At 44.1% G+C, this 25,934-nt stretch overlaps 1 protein-coding gene across 1 annotated transcript in view; it reads right to left on the reverse strand.

Annotated features, from left to right (window-relative positions):
- The window catches only part of LOC116941453 (uncharacterized), a 176,782-nt gene that overhangs the window by 10,864 nt on the left and 139,984 nt on the right, over positions 1-25,934 (reverse strand). Inside the window, exons 25-28 of the mRNA XM_076054086.1 lie at positions 17,785-17,960; positions 6,520-6,601; positions 5,225-5,348; positions 3,937-3,972 (exon numbers count right to left, since the gene is read on the reverse strand). Coding sequence (XP_075910201.1) covers positions 3,937-3,972; positions 5,225-5,348; positions 6,520-6,601; positions 17,785-17,960 — 418 coding nt within the window. The remainder of the gene's footprint in view (positions 1-3,936; positions 3,973-5,224; positions 5,349-6,519; positions 6,602-17,784; positions 17,961-25,934) is intronic.

Below are 25,934 nucleotides of genomic sequence, written 5' to 3' on the forward strand. Positions count from 1 at the left end.
TAATAAAATATATATCAAACAATAAAAAAATTATCACGACGTTTCGACCATAACTCAAACGGTCGTCTTCAGGTGTGTTGGTTCGCATAAATTTATTTTTAAACGGCGCATTTATTTATTTATAAAAAACGTTAGCGCCACGCGCAACGATTTGGCAGTTTACCCAGGACTAGTCCATCTATATTCTGAAAAGAGGAGGGGGGAGATGAAATTAGATTTACCATGGAAGTCGAAATAGATGGCAAGATACATTTTTTGGATGTCCTAATTAAAAAGAGACCTGATGGTTCAATGAGCCACTCTGTCTACAGGAAAGCTACCCATACGGATGCTTATCTGAAACCGGATTCCCACCACCATCCATCACAGAATAATTTTCTCATCAAGACTCTGTATCATAGAGTGCAATGCATATCCGACCAGGAACACATAAGCAGTGAACTCAAGCACGTACACCAAGCTCTTAGGGCTAATGGTTACTCCGACTATACAATCCGCAAAGCTATCACTCAAACCATGAAGAAAAACCCTCTTGAGGAGCCTTTCAAAACCATCACTTTACCCTACATTGCTGGGATCACAAAAAAGATCTCCAAAATCTAGAATAAACACAAGATCCAGGTCCGTTTCAACACATTACATAAAATCCGTGATCTGGTTCCGTCTGTAAAAGATGTGATTCCGGACATACAATACCCTGGTGTCTACAAACTAAGTTGCCTCTGTGGTAGTAGTTACATTGGAGAAACCAAACGACATGTCTCGGACCGCATTCGTGAACACAAAGCAGACCTTAAACACGGTAGGACCAACACCTCGGCCGTGGCAGATCATTGTTCTAATTCAGTAGGCTCACATGCCATTGACTTTTCCAAGACAGAGGTTCTTTGTAAGCCATCTGGCTTCCATGAGAGATTCGTTCATGAGGCTATCCACATATACAAGCACAGAGACAATGTCAACCGAGAAGATGGATTCTATCTTAGCAATCATTGGAAAGATTTGATAAACCATTTCAGGTCTTAATTGATTGTTCACGCTCACAGTGGCTTTCAGACAGTATACATTATAAAAAATTTCGTCTCCCCCCTCCTCTTTTCAGAATATAGGTGGACTAGTCCTGGGTAAACTGCCAAATCGTTGCGCGTGGCGCTAACGTTTTTTATAAATAAATAAATGCGCCGTTTACAAATAAATTTATGCGAACCAACACACCTAAAGACGACCGTTTGAGTTATGGTCGAAACGTCGTGATAATTTTGTACTGTTTTATATATATTTTATTATTTTGTTGTTTCTCTTCAACGTGACTTTACCGAAAAAAACTAAGAATATGAATTACTGCAGTCACAAAAGCTTTAAATCAAAACATTCAGTTATTTTAAACTGGTGTTCTGGATAAGCTTTTGTACATCATCATAATCACGATCCATAGGCAGATAGCCCGTAGATGTCCACTGCACATGTCATCATTTGTTTCCACTTTCTTCTGTCTTGTGCCAATATGCTCAAGTAGTGCCACATCTTTCTGGCACACATTTCCTATGTCGTAGTTCAGCCATTATCTGTTAGGTCTTCCTCTCTTTCCGGTTCCATCCACTTTTCCAAACAACACAATTTAAATGTTCCTGTTGTCCATCCTACATATGTATCCTAATAGTGACTGTTTCTCTGTCATTACTGCCTGCATCACCAGTTCTTCTTCTACGTGCAACCTTTTTCTATTTCTATGTTGGTCACCCTTTGGGTCCAGCTTAGATGCAGTATCCTTCTGTAGCAATACATTTTGATTGACAATATCTCATCTCTGTCAGTCTTTTTCAATGTCCAAGTCTTGCAGGCATACAAATCTGTACTGAACACGCATATTCTTAAAATGTTCAGTTTGGTCTTGGTTGCTGAATTGATTGCTTCTCTAGATGTTATTCAATCCTGCCATTACTCATTTTGGCTTTGCGATCCTCGCTCTTATGTCTTTCATGCAGTCGTTGTCCCATGTCAGTAGATTTCCCAAGTATACAAAATCCTTTTCATTCACAATCTTGCTGTTTTCTAGTATTGATTCTTTCTTAATATCCTCCTTTCCGAACACCGTCGTCTTTGTCTTGTCCACGTTAATCCTCTGTCCTTCATTCGTTCCTGCTAATTCAGCTTATGAAGATTTTTCTGCAGTACTATGCAGCTTTCTTACATCAGAGAGATCTATGTCGTCCGCAGATCTCAGATTATATATTCTTTCTGCTTGCACAGATATTCCTGTGCCATTTTCCTGAATGGCATCCATCACTCTTTCAAGTTTGTAACGAAGTTGTTTGGTGATAGTGGATCTCCCTGTCACATGCCTATAGTTGTTAGGACCCATTCTTCTATTTCCTGTCCAAACTTTACTGCTGACTTTGACCTTTCTCCTATATCCTGCAGAATCTGTATCAGTCTTTACCCTACTCCGTATGATCTTAATGTTGCCCACGTTATATATATTTCTTCATCAAATCTAATGCTTTCTGGAAATTTATGAAACAGTTGTAAACCAGCCTATTCTTCTCTTTGCTTTCTCAAATATCATCAAGATTTGCTGTACTGTGTTCCTATCTTTCCTAAACCCTGCCCGTTCATATGCCAAATAATGATCAGTTTGTGCTTTTATACAATTTAATAATACGTTCATTAGTACCCCTTCCCCATGTGGATCATTAGTGCAATAGTTCTGTAAATTTTACAATCGGTGAGATCTCCTTTCTTGGGTATGATGACAAGTATAGATTTTGTCCACTCCTCCAGTATTTTCCCTTCTCTCCATACTTGCTTGGATAGCCCATAGATTTCCTTATAAGTTTCTTCCCTCCAGCTTTAACAATTTCTCCGCTGATTCCATCCACTTCTGGACTTTTGTTTTTCTTCAGATTTTTTATTGCCTTTTCTACTTCTTCATACAAAATGTTATCATTTTCATCATCACCTTGGTGACAAGATGGCCACACATTGAGTCAGTTTGTGTCTGGACAAAGCTGTTGTTCATGTGTAACGTCACCTAAATTTGACTATATAAACAGTAAGAGAATACTCTGACAATCGTGTGTGTTTGAACCCAAATGGGTAATACAATTTCGAAAAAGAAACTGCCCCACAATTGGAACAATTGGTAACCTGTTTACTTTCACTCATATACTTCCTATTGAGCTCTCACAACCCAGCCACTTAATCTCCTCTCCAGGCTTAACTGAACTCAAATTGCCATTTCACCCATTTCTATCTACTCTTCAACTCTCGAAATTGCCTTAAATAACAACCTCGTGAGTTAAATTATGACGTCACCCTGCTGTTGCTCTATTTAAGACCGGGAGCAAGAGGAGAGCCTGACCATTCTGGCAAATTGCCCGATGATGCTGGATGTAATTACCAGCGAAACATTGTACTAACAAATTTAAATGATGTTGATTCACTCTTCAACACACCGGTGGGCTAAAGTAGTGAACTATTTGCCCTTTGTAAACGTGACATTTTTTACTGTTTGGCCATGTCGGGTGGTGGAGGGTTACGACACATTTATAAATAACGCCATCTAACCCAAAAACATTTATTATAAACCTCGTGGTTGTCCATTAACTGCTCGACTGACAGCGTAGTGGCTGTCCGTAAACTGCCCTGACAGCCTTGTGGCTGACCTCTGATCACATTCCACGTCATGCCCACAAGCTGTAGGGGTGGGGCTCTGTCCGTCCACTCAGTGGTGCTGTAACATTCACATTCAGCACCATGAGTCGGGAGCCTCATCTCTACAGTTTCCCGTTGTGGTGACACATCCCTTTATCGCATAGCTTCTCATTCCTTTCTAATGAGGCAATACTTTCATAAGGATTGTGTTTCACTGAAAATGCAATGATGCACAACTTTGTTAAATCGGCATGTAAACACAAGGAACAGTGATGTTCTTACCTCAGCAACAGCTTTAATAATGTCTCCTTCCACCATCTGAGTAAAGATGAACACACCAAGGTCATTCAGCGTTTTGTGAAATTCTGATTGACACCGTTAGATTGCCTCTTCCTGTTCATGTGCTTGAGTTTTGGTTCAAATGCAGCACATGAATCGATAGCAACCTAGGAGCAAAATTGAGCCATGTGTGCATGCTGGTATTCATGTAAGTGCGTGCCAGTATTTGTGTGTGTGCATGTGTGTGCATGTGTTTGTGAGAATGCTAGTATATGTGTGTATGTGTGTGCATGCCAATATTTGTAAGTATGCATGCCAGTATTTGTAATAATGAATGTGTGTGCATGTCAGTGTTTGTGTGTGTGCAGGTTAATATATGGAGTCACACCACTGCTGATTCTCTAGATCAGGGGTGTCAAACTCAATCAGAGAGTGGACCAGTTTGGATTCAAATGCACCTCATGTGGGCCACACCACTGGGCCTATGAAAATAAAAAGCATAATAATACGATATTCATTTACCGATTCAAAATCCGAAAGTGCGGGAAAAAGAAAGTTGAATGATTTTTTGTAACAAATCCCCCGCTTCAATGTTGGGTTTAAATTCAGGTTGAATTTAGGTAGAAGCTTTAAAAAATATAAGTCGTGAAAATTATTGCACATGGTGGGCCGGAGGAAGGGGTATGGGGGGCCGGGTCCGGCTCGAAACGATGGTTGCAGACAGCTGGGTAAGCAAGGGGTTGGACAAACAAAACCAAGGGGCTGCAACGGCCGTAGTGCACTGGCCCACGGTATTCTCAGCGCCACACCGCGTAAGGTGCGACCCCCACGCATGCGTGGGTCCATACACGTGTGACCCCTTATTGTGGGTCCGTACGCTTGAGTCCGTATGTGTGCAGCCTTCTCTCTGCGATGAAGAAGCACCATTGTCTTCAATGTCAGCCTACTATGCAGTATGCCAAGGCAGTACTCAAAATTAACATTGTGCATATTTGCGATGCGGTGCTTGAGCGGTGGGATCGTTTCCGCTCCGTAGTGGATCCCTGGTCCCTGCAGAGCAGCAAATGACTCGCTCAGAGCAGGCCAAGTGAGGCACCCCACAGTTCACGCTCTGTAACTGCCGGAAGCACCCTGGCTGAGCGCTGCCTGAGTTGTCTATGATTCATTTCGCTTTGCCGCACGGTGACAATTTACACCCAGTGCTTGCGCCAGTACTCCACTAGCAACGCCGTCCACACTCAGTGCCCCATGTACGTTGCTGTAGACTCTGCCGCACTGTCCCGATACTTACGGTTTTGTACATCTTGCGGATTTTAACGACGTCCAGTGGGCTGAGGCAATCCCGCTGGCTGACAGTGGTTGTGTCTGGTATAGGGATGATCGTAGGGATAATCCCATCACCGGAGAAGGCGTCCCTTCAACATAAATACACAGACATAATTTGGTGAAATGAGCTGATGTACTCACTCTGTACACTTTAAATCACACAATTCATGGTATTCAGCTAAAAAGGTTTTTCGATGACCATTTAAAAAAGCATCACAAATAACTAACCATTAATCTATGATTTCCAGTGCAAAATAAGGCAATGCATTTAACCATGATCATAACAATTACACACTTCAACTTAAGTGTTTATTATCAATATCCTTCAAGGGTTTATCTTAGCACAATGGAGTTGGCTAAACTTCCCAATATAGGGCCACAGATCATGGGCAACGGTTGACGCTGTTCCTGGCTGCCTTTCCAATTGTCTGTGGCTTTCTGCACGTCCGCAAAAACTGTGCACATTACACATTCCTCAGCATTTTGAAAATCAATTTGAATGAATTATGGTTTGTAAAATTAATAATCGTTATTAATTATCATGCAGAAGATGTAATCAGTTTGCTCTGTACCTGTCTTCTAAATAGGACCTATGAGCTGGGCGAGGCTGAACTAAAACGTGGATTCCTGCAGTCATGAAAGCTTCAAATCAAGATTGAACCACCTCTACAGGGAGGGTTTCCACACAACTGTTAGATCTTTTAACAGACTGCGAGACAAGAAGGCTCACTTGATCGAGTCTCTCACCTTTCTGAAGAGATGCCGCGACACCAAGGTAATACCGATCACTTTTACACTCACATCTGCTGCTGTCACTTCTCCTAATGCTAAACGGATCTTGTTCAGGGCTAGCCTAGCCCTAATCTCAGAGAGAATAAGACTGCTCCGATTTGAAATTGATAAAAAAATACGTGACTTTACCAAAAGAACCAAAGAGTATGGATTCTTGCAGTCACAAAAGCTTCAAATCAAGATTAAGCATTATTAATCAATCAGTAATTATCCAACAAGAGAGTGTGCCACAATGCTTCAAGTTATTGAAACCGTTCCCAGCACACTTCGCGCCCGTCTCCTTGCTCCCACGCTCCACTGTTTCACAGAACAACCCTCAGAGTAGGCAGTGGGCAGCGTGGCACAGAGCTGAACAAGAGAATGCATGCCCAGTATGATTCATTACGAGTGAGGCTGTTCAGGGAGCTGTGAGCAATGACACTGGCTCGGGCTGTAAAGCCACGACCTGGTGAGATCATGAGAGGCTACCTGCCGTAGTGAGTGATGCTGATGTAGTCGTAGGGAAGTTCACAGTCGTCAGTATCCAGCAGTTGAAACTGGCGTTGTTCACCTGGAGCAGAAACCACCTGTCAGTCAGACACTGATCCAATTTACAGGGTGTGGTGGAGTCACACTTATCATCACAGAGGCTGTGATCTCAGTGGTTTTGAAATCTCTCAATACCAAGACATTGCTTATAATTTGCATCAACACAACATTCATATACATCAATGGTAATGTGGTCAAAAAAAATTGTAACAATCTTTATGTTTCCACTAAATCTGAAAAAAACCTAAGCCACCCTGCCAACACGTGAAACCAGACCCATGGTCTTATAAAACGAAACAAAACTATTTTATTTACCAGATAAAGCCCGCTGAGCTATGATATATTTCTTACAGGTGACCTGACCACTTACGATAGCTCATCAAAGTGGTTTATATCACCACACGTGGGAATTTATAGTCACAGCCAAATTATCTAAACTATTTTTTCTAATGTTGAGGGCAACAGCAAATGGATCAGAACTTCCACGTGGCCACCAGGGGAAGAGTGAACTCGCAAAATCCAAATATGCAGCCAGCATTATCAGGGTTGGAATCGAAATCACGACCTCCTGCGTACCAGGCTGCAGATAACATCTCGCTATCGCGGCAAACCATTATACAACACAATTTACATAAGTAAGCACAGACACCATTGCATGTTGGGTTCAAGATGGGCCCACATAATGTAGCTATTAATGACTTATTTTTACATGTGTGACGTGTCGGCTTTCGCAAGTGCAACTAACAGAACATGCCCCTAGATCTTTGTCTTTGGTCCTGGCCACCTGCTTACCAACCCTGTTTTCAACGTAAGTGCTAAAAGACCAAGAAGTGATCATACTGCTTCAAGTGCCACAATGTGTAGGAAGATGATGACACTAAAAATCAAATTATAATTGTTACGGCGCTTGGCAGCAGGTCATATGGAGCGCCTGTTATCACCGTGGATTGACGATCAAAATGAGTGCCACATTTCTCTCAGTTTAGTGGTGATCCAGGTAAAGGGTACAAAGTTTGTTTCAGGACTTAAAGGCCGAGGGTGATGAATCAGGGTGTCATTGCAGCTTTCAAAGCTATCACATCTCAAAAAAAGGCATGGACATTTTTTGTAAGGATAATGCAAGCAGGGAGTGCAGTGCAATCCTACAAACAACTCGACCTAGAAGAGAAGAATAAAGCTGTGCAACATTCATTGGATGTGTCTCTGTGGCTCCAGTACCTCACTCCACCCCTAGGAAGCTCCACAACCATCACTGGTTGAGTGTTAACTGACCCTAACCATTTCTTTACTTATAGCTACAGTTAATCACCAGTGTTTTTCTATTAAATATGTAGGTTAACAAAGTGTGTTATGTTAAGTATTTACATTGTTTCTTGTGGGTAAATAGGTTTTGCTTAATGTTGCTTCATTTAAAGTCGCATTTTCCCCAAACGCAACCCCGACGTTAAGCGACGAGTGACTGTATCTTGGCATACCTACTATAATCACCCAGGAAGGTCCTTAACGCTCGTGACGTCACTCCACGTCGACCAGCCTCCATCATTAATATTTATTAACAGGTGCCGTCCTGAAAATGGACACCCCCCCATCCTTCCTCATTACGGCTGACGTCACTCCATATTAGGTACCCCCCCCCCGCGTCATAACGATGACGTCACACCACAGGCAAAAAGGTGGAGCGGAAACTTAAATTTGTTTAGGCACAATTGCTTGCACTTTGCTACTTAAAGTATTCTACGCCTCACCTTATGTAACGTGCTAAAAACGTCTGTGTGTGTCTCCAGCAGCGTCCACATCATTCCACATGCGGCCCCACCCCTCATAAATATTCATGTATCGCTACATTTAATTACAAACGCTGATGAAGTTGGAGAAACTATTGCTCCTTTTGTAACGCCAATTCACCCATCTTTATTGAGAGTTAACCATAACATTAATGCAACGTCACATCACACTGCATTTCCTGGCTTCATTTCCTTCTTCACCACGTCTAACAAAAGGGAGGTCAACTTTATGTTTCCAAATTATGCTGAAATATAAATGAATGCTAAAATCAACATCTTGCAACTGGTTTGCGGCCATTGACTCCAATAATAATTGTTTGCAACTCCGGCGAGCTAAACATAACTACGTCTCAGAGCACTGCACCTAAAGTCTTTGAGTGTCCGTTGAATACAGTGGCACAGCGGCATTGATTCAGCTGTTTTATCACATTGTTGCGTGCAACAATCACTGCCATCACTGCAGTCTAATGCTGTGATGTGTTTTATGGCTTCCTTTTGTGCTACATTAACTCACATTAATGAAGTGCTACAGTTACATGCAGTACGGTGTTTTATGACATGTTTTCCCCAATATTCCCCGTCATTACATTCATGCTAATTTATAAACGTGAACTACTGACGTCACTCCGCAAGGAGAAACGTGGAGCGGAAATGAAAATTTGTTTAGGCACAAATGACATTTTTTTACGTCCATTGTCCCCTCTTTATCGAGAGCTAACCAGACAATTAATTCCACGCCACATTCCACTGCATTTTCTGCCTTAATTTATTTATTCACCACGTCAAACTAAAGCAAGGTCAACTCTAGGCTTGCAAATTATGTTAAAATAAAATGTCTCTGCTGTTTTGCCACCATTGCCTCATTCAAATTGTTTGCTACTCCGGTGAGCTACAGCACACCATAAGTAGTCTCAGAGCACTGCACCTAAAATAATTTAATTTATTTAGGCGCAAATTGCCCCTTCTTTATAGAGACATTTCTCGGTGATTTTGCGGTTATTGTATCGATTTCCTATTTATTTCAACCCCAGCGACCGAAAGCAGAAGAGAATAAAGTATTAAAGCAGTGAATTTGAACAAATTAAAGGTCAGTTATATACAGTGCTACAGTGACATGAAGTTAGGTTTTTTATGACATAGTTTTGTGCAAGATTCACTGCCATTAATACAGTGCTACAGTGAAATGCAGTTAAGTGTTTGATGACATACTTTCGTGCAAGATTCACTGCCATTAAATTTACACAAAATACAATTATACTTTGCTAAAAATGTTCGTAAATATTACCACTTCCGTCCTAGGACGGGCAAAGATGCTAGTTTGTACAGATTAACACGACTACTGCAGATATAATCTCAAAAAGTAATAATATAATTAGATTCGTTTTCCTAATAATAAATAAATCATGTTTATTCTTGCCACTAGTGCTGCCCTGATATTTTAAATTACACAATAATAAATATCATATCACGATTATTGTAATATTCATTAACTTTTTAATTGTATTTTTGTGCTTTGATGGACAAGTACAAACAAAAGTTAGTTGTCTCCAATTGCCTCCCATACGTGTTCTAATAATAGCAACTTTGTAACCTATAATATCTACAATGCTCATCCTGTCAGAAAATTTAATTGTTTTTAAAACGTTATGCAAAAGCACTTATTTAATTTACTGCTGCTTGTTTTAGAACATTGTTTTTGTGAACTTTAATTATTATTACAGACAGACCTCTCAGCCCGACCCCGCAGAATGCTGATTAGTTATCGCTTTTTGTCCTGGAGAACATTTTGACAAAAAAAAAGAAATCTAAAAAGTGCTTAAGCTCAGCCAATGAGAGCGACGTACGCTGAGCCAACCAGACCCCACCCCCAGCGATTGAATTATCATGATTCGTGATCACAATTACACTGAACAAAAATCTACTTGTTTAGCCAGGTGAGAACTCACAAGGCAAGGATAGAGTATCAGGCTCCACCTAGAATAAACCTCACCACAGAGATTTAGACTGAGGGCACCACTAAGATCATGGAGGTCCTGGAGCTCTACTCTGAGAATGACCCCGGACTAGGAGCGCAGCAGCACCTGCAACCTCGTCTCCCCCACTGGCATGTACTGTACGAGTACAGTAGCATGTACTCGTGAGTACAGTGCATAATAATGATGTTATTATAATCAATTATTACTTTTATATGTTACATACTAGCAGGTGTACCCGTTCTTCACACGGAAAATAATAGTTTATTCCTAGTTTAAAGTTTATTCAATGAACGAATATAGATGTTGCATGGTTCTTTGCGTTACCCGAAAAACCACGCGTGGAGGTGACCATGTGTCGTTTCTTATGGGAGTTAAATTTATCACGGCAGGCCCTCTTGACTACTGCCGTGTTTGAGCATTGTAATGTATGGGGAGTTATATTTGTCCCGGCAGGCCCCTTTTGGCTACTGGCGTCATTGGCATAACATTGTCCCTAAAGCAATGCTTCTTTGTAAACAATATTGCTAGTCTTTCCTGTAGGAGCTAGTATGAACACATTGTCTTTGTAACTAACTCTAGAGCAAGCCACATAAAGTTGACCATGAGAAAAGCATGAATGCCGTAAATCGATTCCAGCTACTTTGAATGACTGTCCCTGAGCTTTGGTAATAATCATTGCCAAACAGGATTTAACTGGGAACTGCATACGCTTTAACTCAAAAGGGTAATCACTAGGAATAAGTGGTATGCGAGGTATGAATACGCATTGTCCTGCAGCACAGCCACTGAATATTGTCGCCTCTATGACATAAGGTTTTAAGCTGCGCACTTGTAGCCTGGTTCCATTACAAAGAGTTGGAGTGTTGAGATTTCGCAGAAACATAATTGGGGTCCCGAGCTTGACTTTTAGTCTGTGAGGCCTGGTGGATTCAAGGAGCTAAGAAACTCTACAGGGTAGTTAACAGCGTCGTCTTCTTTCAATGCAGTGTATCCTGACTCATAGATCTTCTCCTCCCCTGGAATCTCACTTATGAGGTAATAATTTATTGCAGATGCTGTGTCATTCTTGGGTGTCAAGATGGCTCGTTCACAAAGCCACTTTTGAGACATGAGGTTGATCTGGCATACACCTGGAAATACGTTGGTGATTAATTAATCAAGGGTAGTTACCAATCGGCCCATACTGGTGGTAATGTTAATCTCCCCGTTATCCTCAGGTATTTTGCTATCACCTATATCTAACAGTGTGTTTGCAAACTCGCCACTTGACTTGTCTCCCTTGAGGTGAACTCTCATGTTTACGGCCAATGTTAGCTTTTGAACTTTGCTCCAAATTGGCAAACACTTGATCAGCTCTCGTGCCTCTCTGAATCACAGGCAGAGTTTGCCGGAAATCACCAGACAGCACGACCGTGACACCTCCCATCAGCTTAGCATTGTTCCTCAGATCCCGGAGAGTCCTGTCTAAAGCTTCAATAGCACCTCTGCGAGACATTGTGCATTCATCCCAGATAATAACAGAGGAATCACTTAACACTTTGGACACAGCTGTACCTTTCTTGATGTTACAGGTAGGACTGTCCGTGTATCGAAGATTAAATGGGAGTTTAAATGCTGCATGAGCAGTTCACCTGCCTCGTAAAAGAGTGTTGCCGCTATCCCAGAAGAAGCTACTGCCATTGCTATTTTTTTGTTTGATCTAAATTTCGCCAGGATCAAATTGAATAAAAACGTTTTGCCTGTGCCACCGGGAGCGTCTATGAAAAAAATATTTGCTTGATTATCATCGACACTTTCAAGGATTCTAAAATAAGCGACCTTTTGGTCACTAACCAGTTTTGGTTCATTCTCAATAACAAAATGGAGTAGTTCTGTGGCATTATACGAGGTTTCCCGCAAATATTCACTGTCAAACAAAACCTGTTTATCACAGTTGAGGGAAGGAAAGCCGAAATCATCAAGACTTTTAGATGTTATGGAATACAGCTTATCTTCAATCAGTATCAGCCCTTTATTGTACACCTGATCGACATACTGAACAGGGATGTCAGGGAAATTTCGTTGGAGGTGATGCAGTATGTCTTCTGTCAAGCTGTCTCTCTGATTTTGCCAGAGCAACTGTGGGTCAGTCACGTGGCAGAAGGCTAACATCACCACAAACAAATCCCTCATCATCGCCGGCGACTCAGAGATGGCTGCGTCTTTGAGGGTGTCATTCCAGTGACTATCATCCTCGAGCAAAACAAGAACTCTACATGCTGTCTGATATGTTGGATGGCTTAATCCATTAATATTTTTAAGGTCGTCGAACGACGTTGGACCGCGTATTTTATGTAGCATTGCTTTTCCGTATGTTGGGATAGCCAGGCACAAAAGCTCCTTTATTTCGTCGAATGAATTGCTTTCCATTCCAAGTGTAATAAGCAGGAACCTCGTGGTAGAGAAGTGTTCCAGCAAACTTGTCTATTTGACAGAGATCGAAGTAAGCCATAACTGTTGTTTTAGGAGGGTTCAGAAGCTTCCCCGATAAGTTTTCCTCAGTGAAATAAACCCTCTGGCCTTTTCTAGGTGAATTGATAAGTGGACTACTGTGGGGCTTCTGTCATGAATGGGAAAATAAAGAATTCGCCAGAGCTTCTGACGTGCTGATGTATCGGCCTGTTTGATACCATTCAATTTTATCATCATTTTTGACAGCCAAGGCTGCCTGATCACTCCCTTTGTTAATATACTTGCAGACATATTTAATCGATTTTACAGAGTTACAAAACTCTACATTTATATGTGCATTGAAGGAGACTGACAATAATGGACAATAGGGCACAATCCACATGTTGTCAACAATGACAACACCCCCTTTAGATCTGATTTGTACAGAAAGCCCTCCATCTTCTGGTGACCGGCGTCTGTATGTGGGGTAGCCATCCTCTCCTGTCCTGGTCTCTTTCGTACATGGCCGAAGATATCGTTTTGAACATTTTCCGTCTTGCAAGCAGTGGGAGGCTTGGTTGAAATTACCGCAGGGTCCATGAATCATGTTTTTGACGATGATATAATGCAGTGCTGGGTCAGAGGTGGGATGTGGCAGCGCAGCACTTATGAAGGAGTCGATTTCATTTGTAGGAATTTTTATTTCCAACCACAACAAGATATGGACGTGTGGAAGTCCTCTCTTGTGCCACTCAATAGTGTACATGTAACAGATTGTTGTTCCAAATTCTTTAGTTTTCGTTAATAATTTCACAAGGCATATAACTTTCAGCCTGAACACTACAAATTATGTCATGTCTGTCGTGTGGCTTTTGTCCTTGCAACAACATGTCGGTTATTTCAGGCCATTTAGGGTTACATGTGAAGGTTATGAAAAGATCGGGGCGACTGTACTATCTCACATAGGTCATGGCATCTTGGGTCCGCTCATGCATATACCTCGGACCTCCAGTGAAAGATGAGGGAAGAATGACCATTTGACCTATGTCCTGAACATTGGCATCTCTGTGAACTGCATCCTTTAGATGTATGTAATAATCTGTAGCTTCTTCTGATTGTTTCTAGTAAAAGAAAGGCGTTCCGATTAATTTTTTCGTACATATAAACCCACTATTGATTTAAAAGTTGCCTGAAAAGATGTAAATAAATAATTTGGTCTGATATTATCATCAACCTGCAAGCATAAAAATGCATCGCAGAGACAGTTTTTGTTCGTTATTTTGCTTGGTATTACGATTGAACTGTGGAATGTTAATACAGTATCCGTCCTCACCTCTGGGAAACAGCAGTGGGTACTGAAGATCATCTTATGATTGATTAACTTCTGAAACTCGGTGCAAGCAACAGTTTCTTGTTTCTATAACAATGCCTCTTTTTTCAAAATGCTGACCTACAATTAGAATCACAACCTCGTTTACAGTTGGAGTGTTAAAACGGCCAGGATGTTGTTTATTTGGTTTTCTGTCAGCGTTAATGACGATTTTAAAATTTTCATCAGGCTGTCTCTCCATTGCCACTTTGAAACTTTAAACATAGTTGTTGTGTAGGTGCAGCATATTTTGTAGCTCATCATCGATATCTAGTCTTAAATTAGGATAAATAGCGCAACGTTGGTTTATTTGTGATTCCATGCCAGCCATGAAATATATTTGCAGGAACTTTGGCTGATTACCGGCAGGTGTAAACAAGGATCCGGCCAAATGATAACATTGTCCCTGAATTTTTTAAGTTGGCATGAAATGACCTTCAGATACAATATGGGCTCCAAATGAAGTCATTTGAACTGCATTATTGTATGTTCGGGTGGCTTGTAGAAACTCTTTACTACGACTGTTTGTTCCACGTAAAAGGCCATTCAATGGTTCAGGTAGTTGTTGTAATGATTCCAGTTTTACTTTGCCATTAGCAGCAGCACATCCCAGGAGATTCTCCCTTCCATCTGAGAGCGTGGCAGTGAATACATTCGACTGACATGGAACCAAAAGCAAGACAGGAGTCGGTTTGATATGCAAAATAGGGGTTGTAATGGAATGCAGATTTTTCTTTATTTTTCCATCGCATTTGAATGTGTTCCTTTGCTTGAGACAGCCTTTCTTGTCTAGTGTAATTTGACTGTCAATCTGTTCCGATGAGTACTTTCTCTCTGCTTTGTGAGCCTTATGCTTCTTTCTTCTTTAGCCTCCTGGTCCCTGGCCCTCGAACTCCTTTCCCACATACGTTGCAATCTAGAATTTGATTCATCTTGAGTTTCCTCATCTCTAGCCTTTGCACTCCTCTTACGCTTATCTTCAAGCCTAATACATCTTTCTTCCTCTGTCTCTATGTCTCTGGCCATCATTTTCTTTTCTTATCACTCTCCAATCTTCTTTCAGCATGTAAGCCTCGTACTGTTGAGACAGCATACATTCCTCATTACCTCCGTTGGAAATGAAGTTTCTGTAATGATAATAATTTGCCACGATGTAGCGGATAACTTCATAGCGGACACTAATAGAAAAACTTTCAGTCCCAAACAGTGCTCGACTGAGCATATTAAAGAGACATGCACTGTCCCCTGTCACCGGCATAACTTAAAAATCTGCTGCTTGCCCATCAAAAAAAGACGTTTTCTCTCCATTTAACGTGTAAGCTGAAAAATGTATGTATTTGAAGTAGAAAGGCTTTGAAATGGACAAATCGTACTGGAGGGTGTGTGAGAACAGACACCAAGCTCCAAACAGTACGCTAAGTGTTATTGTAGACGGTGAAATAATGTGAACAATCCCGAAGTAGACAATGACCTATAGTAAGCAGGAGCAGGTCTGCCAAGCCCCTCCACAAAATACGTGAAAATGAATGTCTTCCTAGGCCCTGAAAGAGGTTTGCTGTTATAAAACACAATCAAATCGCAGATATCAGATTTTCAAAGCTGTTCTGAGGGCTATTATGGCGGCCATTTGTGCGGGAAACATGGCCTACGCGGAGGGTTGGGGGGAGGATTACGTCAGCAGGCACACTGCGTCACGCTGCCGCGCGCGGGTGACGTGACAGAGATGTGACGTCACCGCTCACTTGCGTGCAAAATATATTCATTATTGCGCCCCCCCCAAAAAAATATACAAAAGTCTATTTTTTCTAATTTTTGCATGGTGTACAGTCTGCAAAGTACCCACATGTCAAATTTCAAGTTTGTTGCATGTCAGGAAGTACGCTAAACGTTTTGAACAGACAAACATATTCACAAATTTCCCTTTTATATATAGATTTACCATCTGTATAATTATTAGTGCTATTACCGATACTCCAATGAAGCCCTCATATATTGCTCATACAAAAAAAATAATGCTGTTGCGAACACATCCCCATAGATACAATGGTATAATGACCCCTTTTAGCACCGATTCGATTTGCACTCACTTCTCCAGGAACGCATCTTGAGATTTTTCCAAAACGGAGGTACTTTGCAAACCTACTGGCTACCTTCAGAGATTTGTTCATGAAGCCATCCAGATATATAAACACAGACACAACTTTTTAGTAACGCCTGCTATATATGGTAGTGTGATGGTTTTGATCGGTGTATCAAGTAGTTGTTTCTGTATGGAGGGAGAAACAGCTTGGCAGATGGTACGGTCAGAGTATCCGTTCCTTTTGAGGGCCAGATGTACATGTTTTAATTCACTGGTCAGGTGGTGTTGGTCCGAAATGCAATGAGCCCTGTGGTATAACGTTTTGATGAGATAATTATTTTGCGTCGGGTGGTGGTAGGAATCAGGTTTAAAGTAGGAATCTGTGTGGGTGGGTTTCCTGTAGACAGAATGTCCCAATGAGCCATCAGGTCACCTCTCAAACAGAACATCCAAGAATGGCGGCTTGCCATCTTTCTCCACTTCCATGGTGAATTTGATGGCGGGGTGTCTGGAATTGATGGGGTCTTGGAAAAGGTTCAAAGCTGGGAGGCCATGTGGCCAAATGACGAAAGTGTCGTCTACATATCTCTTCCACAGGGAAGGTCTGAGGGTGGAAGTCTAAATTTCAAGTAGTGGTATACCAATCATATTCCTTCCGAACTTTCTATTAAACCCTTTTTTGCTACTCCCCCCCTTACAGCACATTCTTGCCGATTTGAATTTTTCCTATTTTCCATTTCTATTGCACACACACAGTGACCCATCACCCTCTACACAACAAAAAGACGGATTAACTCAGCCTCGCACCCCACCAAGGTCCCCTACATGGCTCCTCACACCCCCCCCCCCCTTAACCTACATTTAAGCTTTTCTATTTCCCCTGTTTTCTACTCCCCCCGTTACAGCAAATTCTTGCCGATTAATTTCTTCGTTTCTATTGCACACACACAGTGACCCATCCCCCGCACCCTCGACACAACAAAAGCATGCTAATCCCCCAGTTACATGCTAGTTTTCTGACTTTAATACCCTGCTGCTTCAATGCTAAATTCTCCTGTTTGATATGTAAACTCCTTTGTCAAGGTGCTCTGCTCCTCCCACCGAGCTTAAAAGATGATGCGAATCTTAGCAGCGTTTATTGAAGTGCTGTCGTCCCGACAGTTCTGTTCCTTCACCTGAAGAAGACCACTTGTGTCGTGGCCGAAACGTTGTGATTTGTTGTTTTATTTTTTACCTACGTGACTTTACCGAATAGAACCAAAGAGTATGGATCCTTGCAGTCACGAAAGCTTCAAATCTAGAAAAGCTCTTATAGCCGTTCAGGAGACCTCAGTTAAATAGTACAAAGCAGCAGCGACTCACTCGTACACAATTAGAGGTGAGTGAGCAGTGAAGGGCCTCACGTCACAGAAGTCACAGCTCAAGCTCACGGCTTGCAGGCCCTGCCCTGGTGTAGAGGGATCCCAAATACTTGCTCATGCACTGCCCTGATGACACCTGGATGATTGTAACGCGTGCCACCCACGAGGGTACCAAGCCAAGCATGTCTCTCTTGCAGTGCCCCACCTTCCTTGACGTTGTCCTCGTTAATCTTGATGTACTTATCGCGGTCTCTGCGGCAGTGCTCGTGCTGGAAGCCGAGCGCGTGCATGAGCTCGTGCAGAACCGTTCCCTTGGTCACCTTCCCGGGCTCCAGGGACAAGGACTGGGCCCCTCCCTTCTTGCCCAGGAACGACCAGCTCCTGCTCACACAGCACCCAGGGTTTATTGTGAGCAATGCACACGTGGTGACAGCAGAATAAACAATGCACACGGAGCCACCGCAAAACAAGGAAGTGATCCTAACTCGGCACCAGCGCCTCAGCGTGCTTGGCAAGGCAATGTTGAATAATCCTGCTCCGACACCACTTGTGCATCCTTCCAATCCTGTAGCACCTGTCCTGTGGTCCAAACAGTTGTGATTAATTGATTATATGAATCATATAGGGCAGTTTGTAGACCAGCATCAACCTCTCTCAACAGTTCGTTTGGAGTTCATCTCTGCTCGGTATTTTTCCTGATCTCAGGCTCTGGATCGCCATTCGCACTTCCTCAACAAATTGCACATTAGCCAGTCAATCACAAGGGGTGCTAGCTTCCTCAAATATTTGAGGCATGACAGCCCCAACAGGGTGAAGCACACTTTGCCCCATGATGTTATCTGGGCCGAGGGGTTTTTCCTTTCCCAAGACTTCACAGAAACGCTCAGCAAACCTGCAAACTTGTTAAAGATGGTGATTTGAGTGGCGGTGCAAGTTACTTTTTTAAATGTATGATCACTTGCAATTGAGGCAGATTCCATCTCCTCAGCAATCCACAACCACCACTCATCTTTGCAGTGCTGCACAGTTCTGTGAAGCTCTGAGCGAAGGCTGTGGTAAGCCTCCTCATTCTCCTAGGTGGCATGTTGTAGACAGTGGGAGTGGGCCTGTCGCTTTCTCTCAGATAGCTGGAAGACCTCCTCTGTCAGTCAGGGTCTCTGGGAAGTCTGGACTGCATACCAAATCTAGCCATTGCAGCTGCATGAGCCACAATCTTCAACCTCACCCATTTCATCTCAGAATCTGGTATAGGGGGGACGATTGCAAACCCAGCTGAAAGTGATGATGAAATTCTCGCTAGTAACTTTCATCAGCTAGACAAGACCAGGCCACTGTGGGTTTAAATGGGGTTCAGGGTGGAAACCCACCATCGCAGTGTAAGAATCGTAGGCGCATTTTACAGATGACAAGCCAATGGTCAGTGTGCAGATCAGCTCCACAGTAGGACCTGGTGTCGAGGTCATGGATGCGCATCCGATGTTTCGTCATGATGTTGTGTTGATATGCCAATGTTGGAAGAGAGTGTTGGTGATTACAAACCCATCGGCTGCACACAAATCTAGAAACCTCCTACTGTGATTAAGCTGATCTGGCCCATGCCTTCCAATCACTCCAACACATCATGACCCACTCAGGCATGAAAGTCACCCAATAGGATAACTATCTCGAGGGCAAAAATGAATTTGTACATCTAACAGGAGGTTATAGAAGACAACTGACTCACCGACCTTGTAGACACAAAGATAAATATGCCCCGTATATCCTTAACATACTCTATGGGCAAGTGCTGTTCGTGAGCACCTATGAAGGCCGGCATGGCAGAGGGGGTGGGTGGCCAGCACCACACCCGGCTGCCTTTGGCTCACTAGTGCAATGTTTACACACCGCACCAGGTACTAATTTGAGGTTGAGTTGATCTAGCAGAGTCCCAGGACCGGTTAAGATAATCATCACTGGCGTTGGCCATGAGTGGGAATCGAACCCGAGTCGCCAGGTTAGTAGCGCAGCGCGCTAACCACTATGCTGCTGCTCCCCACACAACCGCCATTTGCCACGAAGTGATGGTGATGTCACCACAGTGCTTGTGCCAGACTATGTGCACTTTAAGGCCACACAGACACACACAACTTCGCACACATATACATAAACACACTGCCATGCACAAAACAGACATATAACAATATACACATACAAGATAGGTGTACACAAACTTCTACACATATAAACATTACACACTAACTTACATATTATAAACTTGATTTTAAGCTTTCGTGACTGCAGGAATTACTCTTTGGTTCTTTCAGTAAAGTCACGTAGAAAGAAAATAAAAGAAATAATAGAATACGACGTTTCGATTGCAGCACAAGCAACCGTCATCGGGTGTGAATGCAAACTCGGAGAGATACATATACAGAGAGAGAGAGACAAACACAACAACAACCGCCATTCGCCACTAAGTGGTGGTGACGTCACCACGACGCTTGTGCCAAGCCATGTGCACCTTGAGGCCACGTGAAGTGTTGAACGCCTGCTGACAGGAGGTCACAGGGCAGACCCAGGTGCCACGGGTCGACTCACTAAGATGACTGGCTGATGCACCACCTGTGCCCCCTACTGTGCCAACCTGCTGTGCTTTAGCCACCCGGCACTCCGCTCGTTGTTGTGAGCGTCGCTCCTCCGCCCTCCGTTGTTGTTGGAGGGCGACTGCCTCCAACTGCCCAGTAGCGTCCTTCACGAGCCTCCTCCACAGAGGCCAATCTTGACACCGCTGGTACTAGTCATTGGCAAGTCCACTGAGCTCCGCGTCCTACTGTACCACATCACTCCATCTCTTCTCTATCCCGTGCCGCGCCCGTTTAGCCCCCTCGATCCGGCCGAACAAAAGCTGTCTCGGCATGCGGTGGCTGGGCATGCGGGCTACATGACCAAGCCAACGCAGCCTTGCCTGCCGGAGGAGCTCACCGATGGGACCTTGCCCAGATCTTTAAAAGATTTGTGAGCTCCTCACACAACCCAGCCTGGTTAAACCCAGGATGGATCATAGGCAGGCTAGCCTAAATGTTTCTAACAGGCGAAGATGTTCCATTAGAGGGGTTCACGTTTCGCAAGCGTAGAGAAGGGAGGGAATGACCATGGCCGAGAAGACCTGAAGCTTAGTGCGGAGCGACAGACCAGGTAGCTTCCACACAGCGTTACGCAACCTATGATACCATCAGGCCTACTAATGGTATCATAGGCTTTGACCAGGTCAATAAAGCAGAGATGTAGGTCTTGTTGGAATTCCCTACACCTCTGCTATAGCAGACAGACAGAAAATATGGCATCTGTGCAGGACCGCCCTTTCCTGAAACCGCATTGGGGCTCCGCAAGCCTCTCCTCAGGGTGCCTGGCAAGGCGATGTTGAATAATCCTTGCCAGGACCTTTCCCGGCACACTGAGGAGTGAGATGCCCCTGTAGTTGTTACAGTCTGTGTGGTCCCCCTTCTTAAAGAGGGGGACCATGTTGTATACGGGCCTTTTTCCACAATTAATATCTATAAAAATATTTTCCGATATATACATATAGATCATTTTTTAAGGACAAAACCAAAATAAATTAATAAAATAGCCAGGCACACCAGAAGAAAAAGCTTGGCCAGCCGCCAACAAAGTATCAGCGAATCAGCGCTGAGAGCGCTCGAGCATCTCCACAGAGAAAACACGTGCAACGTGGCTCAACCAGCAGCGGAAAAGCTTGGACAGCCGCCAACAACTTCAGCAAACCAGCGACCAAGCGCGTGCGACTTGAGTCATACAGCAGTGGGGGAAACCTGCTGTCAGAGAGCCACCAACAACCTCAACAACGAGAGCGCGTGCGACTCGGCTCACTCAGCAGAAGAAAAACTTGACCTGTCGCCCGCGAGCGCAGCATCAAATACTACAGCAGCGGAAAGAGCGCGCGCCGGCGCAGCTCATCCAGCAGTGGAGGAAACTGCTGTCAGCGAACCAGCACGGGCGCATTCGCGCATCTTCAAGAAGAGGGAGCGCACGCCACCAGCGTGCCATCAGCACCAGCGCGTGCCAACAGCGTGCCACCAGCGTGCTACAGCACGCAACTTCGCGTCACCAGCGCTGAGAGGGCAGCGGCCCCGCACTCGACACCCATCATCGTGCGATGACGGCGAGCAGTGGACAGAAACTGTTGCAGCCGTTCGTATGTCCCCCCCTCCCCCACACTCTCCCCCTCACTCCCCCACCGTGCCGCAACACACAGGAAACACATTTTGGACACAAGAGATGCTAACCTCGGCCGCTGCTTTACGCAAAGAATTGAACCAGTGATAAAGAAGACACACGATACGCATATCGGGATAATCAAGAAGGGTTGCCACTCCAAGGTGGTGCATTAAAAATCAATTCATAAAGGAAAATACTGCTGTCATTGAGTTGCATAATAACCAATCGTCCTACTGTTAACAATGTGATAAGAATTGACTTGAAGGTCTATGAATGGATGTGGTACTGTGTGGGCAATGTTTAAATACGAATTTACATTATAAGGTTAAGGTTTTGGTAGAATAGTTTGCATGCATTAATCTCTCTCTCAACAACCGATTGATGGCGTTACGTGTCGGGAATTAACCACAGGTGCCGTTATCAAAGTGAAACAACGCAATCTTGATTGCATCATGTTAACACTGTGTTAAAATTCCAAGATCGAGAGTTTTCATATTATTTCAAAATTAAAGTTTAGCTAGAAAATAAAATTGATTAAAGCATAAAGGTTGCGTGTGATTCTTCCTGAAATTCTGCATAATATTGTTCTGCGAATGAGATCTGAATCTTGGGGACCTATCATAAGCACACAATCACCACACATAATCCATAACACACATAATCAATAAACGTTAAATCGAAGATAATCGTATCCTTATTGGTAATACGGAATTAAAGAGCAGAGTCGAATCGACTCTCTCTCATATATGCTCACAACACCTACAGAACTGCATACGATCAATTGCGTTATTCCAATTCATAACACAATCCTCGTCACCGAGGCTCGACCTGATAATCCATAACGACCTGCATTATCATAACCACGCCCACTCGCATAACTTAAAACGATTATCTATCGAATCAGCACAATTTATGTGCATAATTACACTAATTAACATAATTTCGGATAACTTATGCAAATTTTAAATTTCATTTAATTTTCATTATTTTCATCAATTTTCATAACACCTAAATATACAACCACCAGGACATCCTTCCAATCCTGCAGAACCTGTCCAGTGGTCCAGACTGTTGTTATGATGTCATATAGGGCAGTCTGTGCACAAATGCCACCCTCCCTCAGCATGTCGCTTGGGAGATCATCTCTACCCGGTGCCTTTCCTGGTCTCAGACTCCGGATCACCCTCAGTACTTCCTCAACAGATGGCACCTCAGCCAGCCACTCACAGGGGGTGACTTCTTCCAATATTTGAGGCACTGCAGCCTCAGCAGGGTCATCCCCACTTTGTGCCACGATGTTTTCCTGGCTGAGTGATTTCCCCTCCCCCAGGACCTCACAGAAATGCTCAGCAAATCTGCAAACCTGTTCCTGGGGGTCGGAGATTGGATCATGATGGTAATAGGTGTGGCGCTGCAGGTTACGTTTTTGATGGAGTTAAATAGAGATTTGTGATCGCGGGCCACTGAGGAAGACTCCATCTCCTCAGCAACCCGCGACCACCACCCATCCTTGCAGCGCCTCACGGCTCTCCGAACCTCCGAGCGAAGGCTACGGTAAGCCTCCTCATTCTCTGACGTGGGATTCTGTAGCTGATGACAGTGGGCCTGTCGCTTTTTTTCAACCATCCTGAACACCTCTTCTGTCAGCCAGGATCTCAGGGGAGGTCTGGACCGCATACCCAAAGCAGCCATTGCAGCTGCATGAGTCACAGTCCAAAACCTCGCCCATTTACCCTCGACATCAGGAGTGGGGGACAATGCCAACCCCAGCCGCACGCGATGATGACATTCTCGCTTGCAACTTTCATCAGATAACTGAGACCAGGCCACTTTAGGTTGGAATGGGGTCCTGGGTGTACACCCACCACCGGAGTGGAAGAATGGCAGGCGCATCTTACAGATGACTAGTCGATGGTCAGTGGGCAGATCAGCTCCACGGTAGGTCCTGGTGTCAAGGACATGGGCTCGTATCCGCTGGTCTGTCACTATATAGTCCAGCAGATGTTTTTGATTGGACCCGGCATGCATCCATTATGTTGTGTGGATGCGCCGATGCCGGAACAGCGTGTTGGTAATTACAAGCCCATGGGCTGCACAAAAATCTAGCAACCTCCTACCGTTGTTATTGAGCTGATCTGGCCCATGCCCTCCAATCACTCCAGACCAGGTGCCAGCATCATGACCAACTCGGGCATTGAAGTCACTCAACAAGATGACTCTATCCCGAGGGGCCACTTTAGCCAGCACCTGTGACAGCAGGTCATAGAAGGCATCTGACTCATCGGCTTTGCCTGCATCCCTCCACGGATGTTCGTCTTCGGTGGGGGCATAAGTAACCACGTTCACCACTTCTCGCCTCCCGTTGATGGGAAGGCGAGCCCAAAGTAGCCTGGGGCTTACAGCTTGCCACACCTCACCGCCACGCTCCCACGCACCCTTCATTCTTTTGTTCAAAAGAAGAGCCACACCCTGTTGTTTGGCAGTCTGCTGCCCCGAGTAGAGGACAGTCCACCCCTCATGGTGGCAGGAGCCAGAACCGATCCACCGGACCTCCTGAATGCCACAGAGATCCAGGCGGTACCGGTCCAGCTCCCAACAGAGGAATGGCAGCCTCTCCTCCGCAGTGAGCGTTCGAACATTTAACGTGGCCACACGAAGTGGTTTTTCGTTGTTTCTGGAGGAGCCCCGAGACTAGAGATTTAATCTCCTGGCTCCGCCAATTGGGGTTTGGTCCCCGGGGCCTCCGGCACAAGCTTATTAGTTATATATTAAAGTCGTGGTTTCGTGGTAATTTTTTGAAGGTGGAGGGGTTACCAGCCCCTCGCACCCGACCAGAGCCCCCGTTAAGCAACTGTGGTGGTCACATACGCCATGAGGGGAAGGGCCAATCGGAATTGGCCCTCTCCCCACAGCACTGTCCACGACAGAGTTGCCCGTCCGGCACCGCGAGGAGGTAGGGGGTTGTTTTGCCGACAAACACAGACATATAGAGACACACACGCAGAGAGAGACACACAGAGACACACAGAGAAACAACGCCTCTGTGGCGAGGTCTTATATATAGAGAGAGGGGGGTTGGGGCAGAGAAATTGTCATGTCCATGAGAGCAGCAGGGGGAGAGAAATTAGCATGTCAATGAGAGCGACAAGGGGAGAGAAATTGGAAGTTTGATAAAACAAACCTAGCAAACTTAGAGAGTGGCAGGAGGAGAGACATTAGCATGTCCATGAGAGCAGCAAGGGGAGAGAAATTAGAAGTTTGAGAAAGAAAAAAAAACCTAGTAAACTTAGAAATGTAATGCAATACAACACAGAGACTTGGCTAACACAACAGTTAACACTTATCCTTGTTGATTACGTTCTTCCAAAGATTGCTGAATTTGAAGTTAAGTATGAGTTGTGTGGAAATACTCCCCGTACAGGTGGTTCAAACTTGATTTGAAGCTTTCGTGACTGCAGGAATTACTCTTTGGTCCTTTCGGTAAAGTCATGTAGAAAGAAAATAAAAGAAATAATATAATACAATGTTTCAATTGCAACACAAGCAACTGTCATCAGGTGTGAATGCAAGCTCGGAACAAGACACATATACAGAGAGAGAGACAAACACAGACACGGAGAGAGACATACACAGAGAGAGACAAACACACAGAGAGACAACATAGAGGAGAGACACATCGAGAGACACACAGAGACACACAGAGAAACAACGCATCTGTGACGAGGTCTTATATATAGCTTTGTATTTGCTAAAAATGTATTAAATGAACTATAATCATAAATAATAATTGTTATTCTAATACAACTGTAGTGGGCTCAAATAGGCGCTCACACCTTCTTGGGAGGCAACACTCTTTATTAACACAAACACATTACATAGGGTGGTAACCACCGTCCTACTCTGACACACACCGTCACTTTTTAGCACTGCCTCTCAGATACACTAGCGTGACCCAGCGAGGTGGGCTACTGGCGGGCCCACTGACTGGAGGCTTGACTCTTCTTGGCGTCTTCACGATGCATCTTCATTCTTGATACGGGCAGCCTCGAACCTGGTGAGGAGGCTGCTTATATGGGCCCCAGCGTGCCCGGGCCTCACCCCGGTCACGCCTTCCTTCGAGAACCCTCTCGAAGCCTCCCT

Source organism: Petromyzon marinus, chromosome 1 (genome assembly GCF_048934315.1).
Source record: "Petromyzon marinus isolate PM22_M1 ecotype Great Lakes invasive population chromosome 1, UKy_Petmar_22M1.pri1.0, whole genome shotgun sequence".
Classification (NCBI taxonomy): domain Eukaryota; kingdom Metazoa; phylum Chordata; class Hyperoartia; order Petromyzontiformes; family Petromyzontidae; genus Petromyzon; species Petromyzon marinus.